Raw genomic sequence first — 16,677 nt, 5'->3', positions numbered from 1 at the left:
AATGTTTTATTCTAATTATTCTATCAGTATTTTGGCTGACGTTAACAAATTGTTAACAATCATTATTAACGATTATTGTTAACACTGTCATTGTTAATAATAAACTTACAATCCACTAAAGTCTTTTAGAGTCTTTCCCAATTAAGGTCTATATGCAAAGGCTGAATGCTCTCCTTGTCAGCTGGTTGCAGTAGGGGTTTTGTTTAGGTATCACTTAAACTAGATGGCCTCTGGGATTCTGAGATTCTATATTAATTTTATGAATAAGGAAACTGAAGTTCATAGAAATTGAAGAATTTGCCCATGGTCACCTAGCTAGTGACTCATACATAGGTTTCTGACTCAACATCCAGTGTTTTTTCCTATATCATGGTCCAAAAGGTTGATAATAAATTTTCCTGAATTTTTTCTCCTCCCAAATCTATATGGGAAACCAGCTTACCAAAACAAAACTAATCTTCCTCCATTTCCCCCTTACTATTTGGGAACAAATCAAAATTTAAAATATGATAGAATAAATCAATGTTCATTCACTCATTCATTCAATATATATTCTATTAACTTTATATTTATGATAAATATATACATATATATATATATATATATTATCTGTACTTGTTTCCCCCATTAGAATGTGAGTCATTGCTTCAACAGGAGTAGGAATTTTTTCATTCTTTACTTTTATATTTCTAGCACTTAGCAAAATGCCTGGCAAATAGTAAGTACTTAATAAATACCTGATTAACTGATTGACTCATTTGTTTTTCAAAGGTATTTCTAGGACTGACTCTCTCAACATAATGTTAAAAGGAACAAAGTCAAAACTAAGAGTAATTTGTGTGTACTGGGGAAATGTAATCATTTCCATATGACTGTAAAATCAGCACAGCTTTTCTGAAATTTTTCCCACACTCAGATGTGAGTTAATTGATAAACATTATTTTAAATAACTGATTTAAATAAAATTTAAAGAACTGTTTTAAATAAGCTCAGTATTTCCCATGTGTATAATAGCACTGTGTTAAGTCCTACAGAACAGAGATGTCAAACTTACAGGTCCCCAGCAAAACTCCTGCCCCAACCAGATTAAAATGTAGTTGGGAAATTTTAATAAAATAAATATATAATAGAAAATAGATAATGTTAACTGATGGCTTTCTAAGTAAAAATGTGGCTGTTTTGATTTGAGATTGACACCACTGCTGCAGAAGCCACAGAAGGAGAAGATTTATTCTTTTGTCCTCAAGGACCTTAGGATCTATGGGGAACCAAAGTATACATTAACAGCCTGTTAGCAGTGCAATAAGACAAGAAGATAATTTCAAACTACAATAAAAGTAGTTCTGATGTCAGAAGGTTGTACAGGGATCAGCTGTCAAATGAGTATAATAGATAATAATAAATGAAATGAGTTCAACAGAGAAAAAGACCACCCTGATCTGAAACGGTCAGCTTGCCATCAGAGTCCTTCCCAAGCCGAACTGGACCAGTCTTTCTAGCCTTGCTGTACATTATTCCCCATCATGCATTCTCTAGTCTAGGAGAACTGACTTTTTGCTGCTCCTCACACAGAGCATACCCCATCATGGAATGCTAGATTTCTGGCCCTCAGCCATCCCTCCTGCCTATGAAGCACTCCCCTCTCTCCCCTACTCCCCATCTCTACTTTAATAAATCTTTTGCTTCTTTTCACACCACACTCTACACAAATCCTTTCATGATGGCCCCTGTTAGTGCTCTCCCTCCCTTAAATCACCTTGCATTGTATATGATACACACACACACACACACACGTATTTGTTGTCTCTCCGATAGAATGGGAGTCCCTTAAAAGCAGGGACTACTTATTTTTACATTTGTACCCCAGTAGCAGGTGCTGAACAATGCTTGCTGATGAACTGTTCAAGGGTGTGTTGCATCAGCATAGACAAGGGCATTCTAGGCCAGGCTCACAGAATGAGTACAGTTGTGCTCAGGGCCACCAGCAGACAAGTTGGGCCCAATCAAGCTAGGAGAGAAGCAGGAGATGAGGCAAATAAAACTAGGCTGAGACCAGACTGTAGAAGAATTTGAATGAAAGGCTAAAGAGCATAGACTTTATACTATAGGCAACTGAAGGGCTTCGAATAGAGGAGTTACATGATGAAAGTGGTTCTTTTGGGAGATTATTTGGACAGAGGGGTGCAGGATATATTAGATGAAGAAAAACTTGGATGTTGTGAATTCAGTTAGGCGGCAGCTACGATAGTCCAGATGTGAGGTAACAAGAATCCTAGGATTTAGAGCTTTAGAAATCATTTAATCTAACTATCCTCATTTTACAAGTAAACCTAGAGTGGTTAAGTGCTTGTCTTCAATTACCTAAGTTTAGAAGCAGAATCTAGATCCAGGTCTTTCAGCTCCCAAACCACTGCTCTTTCCACCATACTATGCCTCATTGCCTTGCCAGGGGCCTGAACTAGCATGATGGCTATAGAACAGAAGTCAAGTTCTCGATTCTTGACTTCCACAGTCCTAGCATTCTGGTGTCTCGTGGCCAGAAGCAGAAGCTAAATAAGGTACAAGGCTCAGGGAGATGTTTTCCTTTTTTACTTAAATTGAAATTCTAGGCTGAATCCTGTAATAGGAATCTTTCATTTTCCTTTTATTCAATTTTATTATGCCATTCTCCCTGAAATATTTTAGTTAACTGAAGCCTGTTCTCTGTTAATATTAACCTCACATGGCTAAAGAAAAAAAAGCCTGAATCATGGAATGAAGGTATTAAGTGAAGACTTTTCACATTCTTGAGATAAGAAAGGAGAAGAAGAAGGAAATACAACATCTTTAAAATTTTGCAAAAAGATTTGTGGAAGAATTTCCCTGACTCGGAGCTTTTGGCTATTTTTGTGACATGTAAATCCCCTCATTTAGCCCACCACGATTTCTTTAAGATGTGGTCTTGTCGTTCTGTAAATGTAGCATTTGGCAATCTCAGTATTTAAATCTAAAACTCAGTCTGTTTACTAATTTGTTCTTAGTTTGCTCAGTTCCTTTGTTTTGTTCTTCCTTAATTCACAGAAGCATAAGATATGAATCTGACTAGGTCTGTGTAACCTTGATGGTCTAAGAGGTCATAAAGAGTGTTTTTGTTAAAAAATTATTTTTCTGTCTCTCTGATATAATTTTCTTTATAAAGGCTTGTCACAAACTCTAATCTTGGTTCTGGGTTAATTTTCTACCTCCTGAACTTGTGCTTAAGCATAATAAAACCTAGGTATTTACCTCTCTTAAGTTCTGTGTTGTGCTAGGTTTATTCAGTAGCAGTGAACTCAAAGAGGAGATATTTCTACCACAATAATCCTGATATCGTCAACACTAAACTTACTGACAGGCTTGTGTCGATTTAAATTCCAAGTTAGTTTTAAGAAGGAGGTGTGTTGCCAAGGACCTTACCTTGATGACTCACTGTTCTTTGTCTTATTTCACTGCTATATCTGACCTCCCCAGTTAGATTGTAAGCTCTCTTTTGAAATTTTCATAAGGAACATATCTTCTCAGTACCCTTCACTATGCTTAGAACAGGACTACTGAAGAGGAAATGGACAAAACCTATATGCTGTGAGTTTAGGGGAACCATCTTCTCTCACCTTTCCAACATTTAAAAGAAATCTCAGAGGTCAAAGAAATGGAGCCTAAAGGGTTGAGCTGGGAGGTCTCCACTCTCTTAAAGATCTCGTCCCAGATAGACATTCTGATGGGATTAACTACAGGGAAATATCCCCTTTGGAAAAGACCTGATCTTGGGGGACACCAAGATTAAAACATTCTCTCCCCAAAATCACATAATATTCTGTACCTATTATTCAATCTCTCAAAATAAGGAAAGTGGTTAGCAGCCTCACTGTTCACCAGACTTGTTAGCCACCTGACAAGGACCCATCAGCTGATGCTAATTAAACTTTTAGCTTCTATCTTTGCCTCTTGATTTGATGACCTTCAGTCAAAGAGAACTTTTCAGTCACTTTAAAGTCATGTCCAATTCTTTGTGACCCTATTTGGGGTTTTCTTGGCAAAGATAATGGAGTGGCGTGCTATTTCCTTCCCCAATTCATTTTACAGATGAGGAAACTGAGGCAAATGGGGTTAAGTGACTTGCCCAGAGTCACACAGTTAGTGTCTGAAGCCATATTTGAACTCAGGAAAATGAGTTTTTCTGACTCCTGGCCTGGCACCCTATCACTACTCCATCCAGCTGCCCCACAGAGGGAACAAGGTGGAAGGAATTATTCTCCAGAAAGATCTTAGGACCTCTAGGTTGAGATATTCCCCAATACTACTGTAAGAGTTTTAAACTTCCTTTCTATTTATCTCCAGCATGGCCATTTTATTTGTCAAAAAAAAAAAAAAAAAAAAAATCATGTAGCCAGCTAAATCTTTCCTTATGGTGTAATTAGTTGAGACTTTCAGTTATTTTAACCAAGGTAAGAAACTGGTCAGGGGTAAAAGAATTTCTGGCTTAGTTTTACAATAGCCATTTGGTACTTATAAATCCCAGACAACTCCTCTCTGTGTTTACTGGTCAATTTACAAATTGAACTGAGGTAATTTTTCTCCTTAAGTATCTTTTGACATGTAAACCTCCTTTTCAATTAGTTTACTATAAATTCCCCAAGTATATCTTTAAAATGTTTATTTTTCCCTTTTGGCAGCTGTACCTTTTTTTTTTTCTTTCTCTGTTGTAACTGGAAACTATTTAAGTCTTAGGAGAACTTTGTCCATTGTCCAGTGGCCATTTAGAACCCTGAATCTATGTTTTGAGCATATAATAAAACTTGATTTTAAAATGTCTCTAATATGTTGATAAATATGATTGGCAACGGTACAAATCCATGAATCCTCAGATTTTCTGTATCACTATGTACAGAAAAAGTACTCAATAAGTATTTGCTGAATGAATATTAATTTATGTCAGATAAGGCCTTGATTAGTGCTAACAATAACACTTTTCATCAAATCACTCTGGACTGAATGCCTGGGGAAGGAGGACAGTAGTTTAGGGGAGCATAAGGAGGAAGAAATAATGACACTGAAAGCATCCCAGGAAAGGAGTACCAAAGGGAGACAAGGGGTAGGAAGATAACTGGAAGGTTAGAAAGATCCTACAAGGGGAAGAGCAGTGAGAAAAGCCAGGTGTTTCATGTATTTTAGTTAACTATAGGAATGGAAAGCTGGCATCAAGGTAAGTCTTGGGCACTATGCTTCATAAGAAAATAGTTACCTTATATAACATATCTGGCAAAATTGCTTGGTCTTACCCTTGAACCTTCATGAGAATAAGTATACGCACAAGAGAACAGCTCCCCTAGAAACTTCTGTTTTGTTTCTGGTAGTAAAGCTAATGGCCACAAGCTATGAATCCTAGAACTCCTATGTTCCCAGGTACAACATAAAGGAATCCCAAAGACCACTTGTGATGACATGTTCCAAGTCTTAAAAAATAAATCTGGACTACTTTACCTTTATCTTCACCTTGTTCACCAATAATCCACACTTCCTTTCCTGAGTTCTGTGCTTTCAAAATATTTGTAAGAATATACTGGAATCTCTTTGAATCCAGATTGCATCCAATTCCTATCACTCGATTTTCAGGAAAGGCACTCAGTTTCCATGCTGCATATGTCATGATTTCAACTAAGCATTGGGTACAAACAGGAAAAGTATAGCATTACTTCCCAGTAGGCCACCACTTTACCAGCTCATGAAGAAAATCAAGATTCATTATGTTTTATGAAATAAATTACACTAGAGCCTCACTTTTCTTGGCATCTATTAACAGGGTCCATTTGGTACTCCAGACACCAATTTATTGGGATAGGCTCCAATACAGACCTTCCATATATTGCATTTTACTCTATAGAAAGAGTTCTTAACCTTGGGTCTATCTAAAAACAGATTTCAGTGGGTCTGTGAACTTGTGTGAGAAAAAAAATTACATATTTATTTTCACTAACTGAAATTTAGGTTTTCTTTTAATGATGAATGTAGGCAACAAATACTGTTCTGAAAAAAGGTCTATAGGTTTTCCAAAACTGCCAAAAGAGTCCATGACATTAAAAAAAGGTTAAGAACTCTGCTTTACAGGGAACATTGTTAAAATAAAGTTTTAACAATATACTTTACACATGTTTGACCATAGAAGTTAGATTTCAAAACTGCTTTAAATTATTCTATTACGGTATAAGATGTTAAAAGAACGGCATGGCACAGTGGATAGAGAGCTATCCTCAGAGTCAAAAAGGCCTGGACTGAAGTTCCATCTCTAACCTAAAGCAGGTGAACAGGCAAATCACTTAACCTCTTGGGTCATTTAGCAACTCTCTAAGCCTTATAAATTGCAAAGCTGGTGCAAATCTGCTTTGGAAGAGGGATTTTCTTCATCCACAGGTTCCCTAAACCAATGAAATCACAAATCCAAAAAACTGTTAAAATAGTAGCAAGTTAATAGTATCCTAAAGATGCCTGAAAGAACAAGTTAATGACAAGGAGTGGAATACTTACTTTTAAAACTAATATTCCTCCAGAGAATAATAACTTCTTCTTAACAATCAAGTTGTTTTTCTCATTAGTTTAAAATTGGCATTTTAAAATGAGATTCGTTACTATGTGGTATTATAATATCACTGAATTTTGTTTTGTTTGAAGAGGGGGGAAGCAATTTGGACCTATGATTTCATGAATTTCGGGAAATTCTATCTACCAAAGCAGGTCAACAACTGTTCCCCAATTGATAGTCTTAGAGTTCCCTAGGAAGTTAAATGACTTGCCCAAGGTCATATAGCTATTTTGTATTAGAGACAGAACTTGAATCCAGGTCAATCTGACATCATGGCTGGCTCTCGATCTACTAGACTACACTGCTTCTCAATACAGCATTAAATAAGCGCCGCGCCCCCCCCCCACTTTGTTGTATATTACAATAATAACTATAGTGAAGGCTGGGTATATATATGGTGTCCTAAGAGTCTTAGTGCAGTTTGATACTTGAACCCATGGAATCCAATAAATGAAAAAGTGTCTACTTTGTGCCAGGCACTATTTTAGGCACTCAAAGTATAAAAACAAAAATTGAATACTCCCTGCTCCCAAGGCACTTAATTTCTATTAGGGAAGCCTACACAAATATGTGTATAGCAAATACGAAACAAAATACAAGATGGTTTAGGGAGGAAGGGCACCTATAGAAGGTGGTCCTAGAATGAAATCTGGAATCTGGAATCTGGAAGATCTGCCCTGGATCTCAGTTTCCTCATCTGTGAAATAACAAGGCTGGACTAGAGGGCCTCTAAGGTCCCTTCCTAAGTCTCAATCGATGATCATAGGAAATCTTTTCTTAACTAGCAAATCAAAACCCACAGGAAACAACATCCATGAAAGGAGTTATTTTTAAAAACTGTTCTCTTACTTAGATGCAATATCACCTTGTGCAAGAAAACTTTTTTAAAGAACAAAGTAAAATAATTAAAAGGCACTTTACAAAATATGTTTAAAAAACGCTTAATCCTATTATATTTTACTGGAAGCATTTGAGTATTTTCTTTCTGATGAAGGTTTGGCTGATAATTTTGAATATGCACATACACGTGTAAGCAAATATTATTCTCAGGAGTCAAACAAATGACAGCTGATGGGCATGTAGTGGCCATGTGTTATGAGACCTGAGGATGCCCAAATATATGCCAATTCTTACTAGAGTTTCAAGGACACTAAAAATAGTCACGTTTTAGCATCTATGGTCTGCACCAGACTACAGTTACACGAAATCCTTTGGCAGAAGAGGTAGCAGTATTGAAGGATCACTGAGGGGTAGTTAATTAAGACTGCCCACTATTTTAGGGGCTATTTTAATTTTGTGTTGTATGAGTGCTTCTGGCTTCCACGTGTCTCTGTATTTCATACCAGAATTCACATGGTTATATGATTCTGAGAGAAAGAAGGCAGGAAGATGACGATTGCTATGTTTCTTAAAATAAATCAAAAAGAAATTAGACATCAATTTTACCTGGTTGAGAGGCAACAAGTATGACACTCTGTGGGCTGTAATGTCCTAGCGCTGGGACAAGCTCCCTGAACATGTCCACATTGCTCTGGACCACATCAAGGTAGGTCTGAGAATTACCTAAGGAGTTAACTGTGATGATCACCACTCTGGAATTCCAAGAGGCAGACAAGTCTGATGAATAAAGAGAACATTTGGACATCAAGGTACAATTTTTGTCATTTTTGTCAAATTCTATGAAATGGCAAACAAGTTCTGCTTTTGCAATATAGTCCCTTATGTAGATGTTTTTAAGATAGAGAACCTCTAAAGAAGAGCTCTGTTTCAGCAGAAAAAGGAAAAACTTTGCATCCTTTGGCAAAATGAATCTGCCAATAATTAAAATAAAAAAGGATTTCCTGTTTCTGCTTTTAAAAATGTTGAATTTTTACACAGGACAATGGAATCATATTAAAAAACCTTTTCAGTTCAAATGAAAATATTAAGAATTTTTTTCTCCAACGTATAATCTTTTCACAGACTTTTCCTTTTAGAAAAATTAGTAGAACAAAAACTAAGACAGGGAAATGGATTCTGACAACAGAACTTGAGACTAGTCTAGACAAGATTACTGCCTCCTCACCCACCTAAAAAGAGTGGACAGTGTCCTCTCTTTCATTTAAGGTTAAACTAGAGATCAACATTTAAGTCTTCTAGCCAAAAAGCATTAATTAAGTCCCAATTCAGTGCCAGATCTCATGCTAAGCACTGGGTATACAAAGGCAAAAACAGTACCTGCCCTCAAGGAGCTCCCAATGTAATGGGAAAGAGAACATTCAACTATGTACAAAATAGATAAAAACGGGATAACCTCAGAGGGAAGGTACTATTATTGAGGAGGATCACTAAAGTTTTTCTGCAGAAGGTGGGATTTTAGCTGAGACTTGAAAGAATCCAGGGAAGCCAGGAAAAGGAGATGAGGGCGAGCATCCCAGCTATGGGGAACAGTCAGAGAAAATACCCAGTACCAAGTGATGGAGTGTCTTGTTCATGCAACAGCAAGAAAAGCAGTGTTAATGGATCTTGGGAGTACATGGAAGGAAGGAAGGTGTAAGAAGACTCAAAGATAGCAGGGGGCCAAGTGATAAAGAACTTTGAAATGCCAAACAAGATTTTATGTTTGCTCCTGTAAGTAACAGAGAACCACTGCACTTTATTAAATGAGGGGTGTGTGTGACGTAGTCAACCGGCACTTTAGGAAGAACATTTTGGCAGCTGAGCTCTGGAAAACAGACTGGAGTGAGGAGAAATCTGAAGCAGGGAAATACGCCAGAAGAGGTTTTCTTCTGCTAGCTAGCAAGCTAGCTAGATATAGCCTTGGAACATAAATTGGCTTTGTTACTACAGCCAGAGAGGTAGAAAGTACAAAAATTATAATACTACTTGAAAATATCCCTATTATATGAATGTAAATGTATAGCCTATATCAGATTTTGTACCATCTTGGGGAGGGTGGTGGGGAGGAAGGGGGAAAAAAATTTTAAACTCAAAAGCATATGGAAGTGATTATTGATAAATCAAAATAAATTAATATAATAAAAAAAAGAAAATATCCATATTATGAAGTCAGTTTTCAAAAGAAATGCAAGCTAGCACAAGATGAAAAAATGCTGCAAATCACTAAAAATGGAAGAAATGTAAATTAAAGCAACTCTGAGGCTATACTTCATACCCATCAGAATGGCATAGATGACTAAAAGGCAAAATGATAAATACCAGAGGGGCTGCAAGAAAATAGGTACATTAATGCACTGTTGGTGGAACTATAAACTGGTTCAACCATTACGTGAAGCAATTTGGAACTATACCTAAAAAGTTATTAAACTGTATATACCCTTTGACATAGCAATACCATTCACTACTGGGCCTACATCGCAAAGATACCAAAGAAAGAGGAAAAGGACATATATGTATAAAAATGTTATAGCAGCTCTTTGTTGTAGAGTCAAAGAACTGGAACTTAAGAGGGAAAGGAGTGTCCATCAATTGAGGAATGTCTAAACAAACTATGGTATATGAATGTAATGGAATGTTATTGTGCTAAGATAAGATGTGAGATGGCAAAAGGGACAGTTTTAGAGAAACCTGGGAAAACTTATTCTCATGAATTTTATCAGAGTGAAATGAGCAGGATCAGACCAATGATGAAGAATGCTACCCACTTCCTGACAGAGAGGTAATGGACTCAAAATGTCAAATGAGACATACATTTTTGATTGTGGTCAACTCAGAAATTTGTTTTGACTATGCTGCAAATTTGTTATAAGTGTTGTTTTTCCTTTTTTTCAATGTGGGATGAAGAAGAAGAGAAAATAAATGCTTATTAATTGTAAAAAAGTAAAATAATAAAAAAAGAAAATCTTCCTATCACACAATGTATGGTATATAAATACATGTTCATATCAGGAAAAATTAAATTTTTGGGGGGGAGGGTGTAACAGATCTGTGGTTTTATTGGTAATAGGGGACCTCCAGTGAAGAGATTCCTTTGCTAAGCATCTGTTCTATAATTTGTAGTCTAGAATCGCCTGGGACACTGAGAGATTAAATGATTTGCTAGGGGTCACATAGCCAGTATGTGTCAGAGGCAGCATGTGAACCCAGGAATTCTAAACTCCAATGCTGGCTTTCCATTTACCGCACCACAGTAACTATCAGGAAGAATATAAGATCAATAGTCAAACATTAGTAAAGTTATAAACTATGAATGACAGAGACAATGGTCATATATAATAATATATATTATTATAAAGAGGAACACACAGGCTGCCTCTCTGAACATCATCCAGAGGGGAACATTATATAAAATATATCATTATCCACTGGGAAAGTCATCATCCCAATCTTACTCATCCCCAAAATATTTAGGTGAAGGTCTGGCCACTAAGTCTGCTAACAAAGCTACTATACCATTGCTCATTCTGAGTGGTTCTCATGAACAATAGCTCCCAGTAGACAATAAATAAAGCCAGAGCATCAATGAACACCCAGAAACCGCCCATATTGGTGACTATGTTGGTAATCTGACACTATCATTTTCCACTGTTCCCTGGATAGATCCTTGTATTTTCCCTTTTCTATCCTTTTGCTCAAGTTATTTTCATCATAAATAATGCCCTCTCCCTTGCTCTCTGTCTCATCAAATCCTACCTTTTCTACAAGGCCCAGTTCAAGTATTGCCTCCATAAAACCTATTAAGCCCCAGCAGAAATGATCTGTTCCTCCTTTATGGTGCATACCGTTAATCCTCTGTAGTTGGTGCCACCTTGTGACAGCTCTTCTAGCGTTCTCTTGAACTGTCATTTAATTCTTATATTATTTTAGCTTTTCACTTATGTCTTATCTCTCCAACTGAATGATAAGCTACATACTTGGTACCATGGATTCATATACATGGCTTTACACCTAGCAGAACACTCAGCAAATCTCTGATTTTAATTTGATTCTTCCCTTTCCCCTCCAGCATTCCCTTCAGATCTTGACATCTGGGTAAATAAGAAAGAAGGCTGTAAGGTTTGAGGAACCAAGGAAGAGCACATAAAAAGTCAGGGCAGAAGCTTCAGGATTAAAAAGAGTAGCAAGTTTTATAAGAATGCAGAATGGCTCAGCATATGAGACTGATGTTTTAGCAGGACGCTAAAGCAGCTATGTTGAGGCAGGGGGACCAGTTAGTCAATATGAGGAAAGACTTAAGTAAAACACTTTTTAGAGTGATCAATGCTGTGCTGAAAGAGCAAAAAGCTGCAAAATCTAAAGGAAAGGAATAAGGCATGAGGAATCACTGCCCTTCCAGTTTCCCAGGTTCACAAGCCCCAGTTTATCCTCTCTCCCTCCTTCCCTCCCTTCCTTCCTCTCTCTTACACACTCTACATTCAAATACATTGCTAAATCTTGTTATTTCAGCCTCTACAACATTTTTTATTCCCATCTTCTCCCTATTCATGCAGCTCTCACCTTATTTTAAAGCTCTTGTTACCTATGGCCTAAACAATTCTCTCCTCACTCCAATCCATTCTATACATTGCTGCCAAGGTGATTTTTCTATCTAAATTTTCAGTTCTGATTTTGTTCTCTTTGAATAATTAAGCAACAGACAAAAAATCCCCACTCAACAGAGAAGTGGTTAAAGCATATGAACAACTATTAGCAACCATATGAAAGAATATGCTAAATCACTAACAAGAGAAATAAAAATCAAAGCAACACTAAGGTTTCACCTCATACCTAGCAAATTGGCAAAGATAACAAAAGATGGGAATAATCCATAGCAGAGGGCTTGTAGAAAGACATGTACACTAACAAATTGTTGACAGAGCTATGAATTAGTACAATCATTCTGGAAAACAATTTTAAATTATGCAAATCATGTTTACATTCTTTGAGACTCCATTATTAGGTATATATACCACAGAGAGCTTGTTGACAAAGATAAAGGCTCCATATACAATAAAATATTTAGAGCAGCACTTTTTGTAATAGCAAAAGTCTGGGGAAAAAGTAGATGTCTACAGACTGGGAAATGGTCAAACATATCATGGTAAATGATGATGGAATATTACTGTGATGTAATAAATAAAAATGAATTCAGAGACGCATGTAAAGACTTACATGAAGTGATGCCAAATGAAGTAAGCAGAGCCAGAAAAACAATATATTAAATGACTATATGGGTGAAAAATAGGAACCACAATCATTTCACCACATTTTGACAGACTAACAAAGTGGAAATCCCTCCAATCACTTAGTGGCCTAATTATAGAAAGACCCCAAATCCCTATGCGAGGACATGGTAAAACAGATGGTCTCATCCACTGTTGTAACAGCTGTCCTTGGATAAAGGACCCTGAAGTTTTGTCTAATAAATGACTGCTTCTACAATTCTAAAAGTGTCTGGTCTCTTTCCAATGTCTCCTGACCTTGAACAGCAATGTTTTCTTACTCTAATAATAAATCCTGCTAAGTACATTTCAAATATTTCCCCTTTTCTTGCTTAGTTGATCCTTTTTTCCCCTCTACTCCTCTCCTCTCCTCAGAAATGTTAAGGATTGTTAAGGGGTCCCCTGAACTTGTCTTTTTGAGTTGCCATATTTTTCAGAAACATTGGACCCAGAGCATGTGGGAGTCGCTGAATGTGTCAAGGACAAAGCCTCCCCCCCCACCCCAGCTAACATAATTTGTTGTTTGCACCCCAAGCTAGATTCCCTATGTATCCCTGGAAAGCAAGACAGGCACCAGCCAGTCTGTGCCAGGCTGGGAAAATGCTTGTGCAGTTGGGGTCATTTGTAGATTAGGGGATCCTCCTATACTCATAGTCTAGCCAGGCAGGAGTAGGGAACCCGTGGCCTCAAGGCCACATGTGACCAGGAAGCCTCTAGTTCCCCATCCCTGGAAGGGAAAAGAATGCAGCTTTTGATATCACCTTGCTCCTTCCCTTTAGGAAGGGTTTTGACTTTTTCCCAACTCTACTACACCTTTCCCCATCCCATGCCACATCCATTCCTGGTAACTCCTCCTCCCTTTGTCCAACTATTAAAAAATGCAAACTTCTTTATGGATTGTGAACTCTTCAGGTTCCACATGCATTCTCATTCTTTTTGTAATTAATAAACCTGGTTTTCACATAAGTTTCATGACATTGCCTGTTGACAGAAATACTTTATTTATCTATCCTAAGTTGCAGCAGAATACTGCTGATTTAACTACATACTCCAAGTGGGTCTGAAAGCTATAAAAACCAAATCTGTATGAATCTATAGGATTCCTAGGAATCTGAATCTGCTATCAGCAAAAGCAGATTCCTTAGCATACCAGTAAATCTCTTTACTTTCAGATTGGTCTCCTATCTTTGACTGACAGTCATCAGATTAGACCTTCACACTCAGGGGTATGCCTCTCCCAAAAGCTCAAGAGAACTCCCCAACACCTACAACAATGTAAATGGAAAGAATCACCACAAAAAATTAAAAAATGAATATTGCATGATTATAAAGAACAAGCTTGGCCCCAGTCAGACACATGAGAACACACCCATAACATTAAGTTGCAGAACTGAGGGGTGCCCGGTTGCAAGGAAAAACTGCATATAAAGTTAGATTTTAAAGACACATTTATTGCCTTTGCTGAAATTTTTTCTTTTACTTTTTTTTTTTTTTAATAAAAACCTTAGTCATAAGGGAAGGCTCTCAGAAGGGAAAAGAAGAGGCCTAAAGAAGCAAATTCAGTGGACAGTTAGGTAGCACAGTGGATAGAGCACTGGCCCTGAAGTCAGAAGGACCTGAGTTCAAATCCAGCCTCAGACCAAACACTTGACATTTAGTAGCTGTATGACTCTGGGCAAGTCACTTAATCTCAATTGCCTTAAAAAAAAAAAAAGAAAGAAAAGAAAAGAAGCAAATTCAGGAAATGTAAAAGCAAAATATATCAATAAAAATTTATTTCAAAAAAGATCATTAGCAGAAGTCTGCACATTCCCTTCTCATACTTCCAACAAGAATGTCTAAATGCAAGTGTAAATAATTGGTAATTTAATAATGCAAGTGTAAAGAAGTTTTGTAAAAATGAAAAAATAGGTAAATGAGCCAAAAGTTATTTAGACTTTCTAGTGCCCCTTTTGGGGTAATAAAACCAAAGGTTTTTTCCTAAGCCTTTGGCAGACACCTTGAGAATCTAATGCCGTCCAAACTATGTTGTTTCCAGCATGGACTACTTCCTTGTATACTTGGTCTAGCCTCACTGTCCTTTCCATTTTCATTTTCTTTCTTTTTCTTTTCTTTTTTTTTTTTAAGACAATTGGGGTTAAGTGCCTTGCCCAGGGTCACACAGCTAGTAAGTGTCAAGTGTTTGGTCTGAGGCTGGATTTGAACCCAGGTCCTCCTGACTTCAGGGCCAGTGCTCTATCCACTGTACCACCTAGCTGCCCCCCCATTTTCATTTTCTTTAATGCCATTTTAACTTTCTCATGAAGCAGATCTGGCACTGTAATGTTTATAGTTTAAATGTGAACTTCTTGAACTGTCCATTATCTTTCACTGTTAAAAGACTTTGCTATAAAAATCCTTATACAGTTTCCCATTTTTCAACTGTGGTGGTCCTCATTTCAATTCCATTCTTAAATGTCCTCAGGATAAAAGCCTACTGCATCTTTTTTTCATTACTTTCGGGGTTATTTGTAATTTGTAATAAAATCCACCTCAAAGTCAAAGAAGAAATTAATAAAATAGAAAGCAAAAAAAAAATCCATTGAATAAAAAAGCTCTTTTTGAAAATAAAATAAACTATTATCTAATTTGATTTCTAAAAACAAAAAGGAAAACAAAATTGCCAGTAACAAAAACGAATAAGGAGAATTCACAACAAATGCAAATGAAATAAACAAAATTATTAAAAATTATTTTGCCCAAGTATGTGTCAATAAAACCAACAATCTAAATTAGCTGTATGATTATTTATAAAAATGCAAAATGTCAAGAATGAATAAACAAAAATAGATAATTTAAATAATTCAATCTCAGGGGCAGCTAGATGGCGCAGTGGATAGAGCACAGGCCCTGAAGTCAGGAGGACAGGAGCTCAAATCCGACCTCAGACCAAACACTTGAAACTTAGTAGCTGTGTGACCCTGGGCAAGTCACTTCACCCCAATTGCCTAACCAAAAAAAAAAAAAAAAAAAAATTCAATCTCATAATAAGAAATGGGAAAAGGCATAATAAATAAGTTAGTTCCCAAAGAAAAAAATCCTAGGATAAGATGGACTTGTGAATTCTATCAAATATTCAAAGAAAATTAATTCAAATATTACATAAATTGTTTGAAAAAGTATAAAAAAGGGTCTTGCCAAATTCCTTCTATGAAATAAATATGGTCTTGATACCTAAACCAAGGAGAGTCAAAACAGAGAAAGAAAACTATAGACCACTATCCCTAATGAACATTGATGCAAAAATTGTAAATAAAATATTAGCAAAGAGACTACAGAAACATATCATAAAGATATTACACTATGAATAGCTTAAATTTATACTAAGAATACAGGCTTGGTTCAACATTAGGAAGACTATAAATACAATTGGCCATATAATAATAAAAACAATAAATATCATGATTATATCAAGATGCAGAAAAAAACTTTTGACAACATATAATACCCTTTCCTGTGAAAAAATCTGGAAAATAGAGTAATAAATGAACCTTTCCTTAATATGACATATAATATCTATATAAAACCAAGACATTATATGTAATAGAGATAAACTAGAAGTCTTTCTAATAAAGTCAGAATTTAAGAAAAGATGCCCATTATTACCTCTACTATAGCGCTAGAAATGTTAGCAAGGGAAACAGGATAAGTAAAAAAACTGAGAGAATATGTATAAGCAAAGAGGAAACAAAATGATTGCTGTTTACATATGATAGGATGGTTTATTTATGGAATGCTAGAAATTCAGATAAAAAGTAACTGAAAAATCAATTCAGCAAAGTAGCAGAACATAAAATAAATCCACACAAATCAACAGTATTTCTGTATATTATGAACAAATCCCAGCAGGAGGAGAAAGAAAGAGGAATTCCATTTAAAATAACAAAAAATGTATTAAAATTT

The 16,677-nt window shown here is 36.3% G+C and overlaps 1 protein-coding gene across 3 annotated transcripts in view; it reads right to left on the bottom strand.

The window, feature by feature from the left end:
* The window catches only part of UEVLD (UEV and lactate/malate dehyrogenase domains), a 60,601-nt gene that overhangs the window by 12,853 nt on the left and 31,071 nt on the right, over positions 1-16,677 (bottom strand). For 2 of the 3 annotated variants that reach the window (XM_027846801.1, XM_027846802.1), the window contains 2 exons: positions 8,042-8,212; positions 5,500-5,673 (listed from right to left, as the gene is read on the bottom strand). The exons of the other annotated variant lie outside the window; for it this stretch is intronic. In XM_027846801.1, the coding sequence (XP_027702602.1) occupies positions 5,500-5,673; positions 8,042-8,212 (345 nt within the window). The remainder of the gene's footprint in view (positions 1-5,499; positions 5,674-8,041; positions 8,213-16,677) is intronic. 3 annotated transcript variants of the gene reach the window in all.

The sequence above is a fragment of the Vombatus ursinus genome, unplaced genomic scaffold, assembly GCF_900497805.2.
Source record: "Vombatus ursinus unplaced genomic scaffold, bare-nosed wombat genome assembly UNPS02015202.1, whole genome shotgun sequence".
In the NCBI taxonomy this organism is placed as follows: Eukaryota; Metazoa; Chordata; class Mammalia; order Diprotodontia; family Vombatidae; genus Vombatus; species Vombatus ursinus.
Note: the sequence above shows the minus strand (reverse complement) of the source record. Positions and strands in the feature narration are given on the sequence as shown.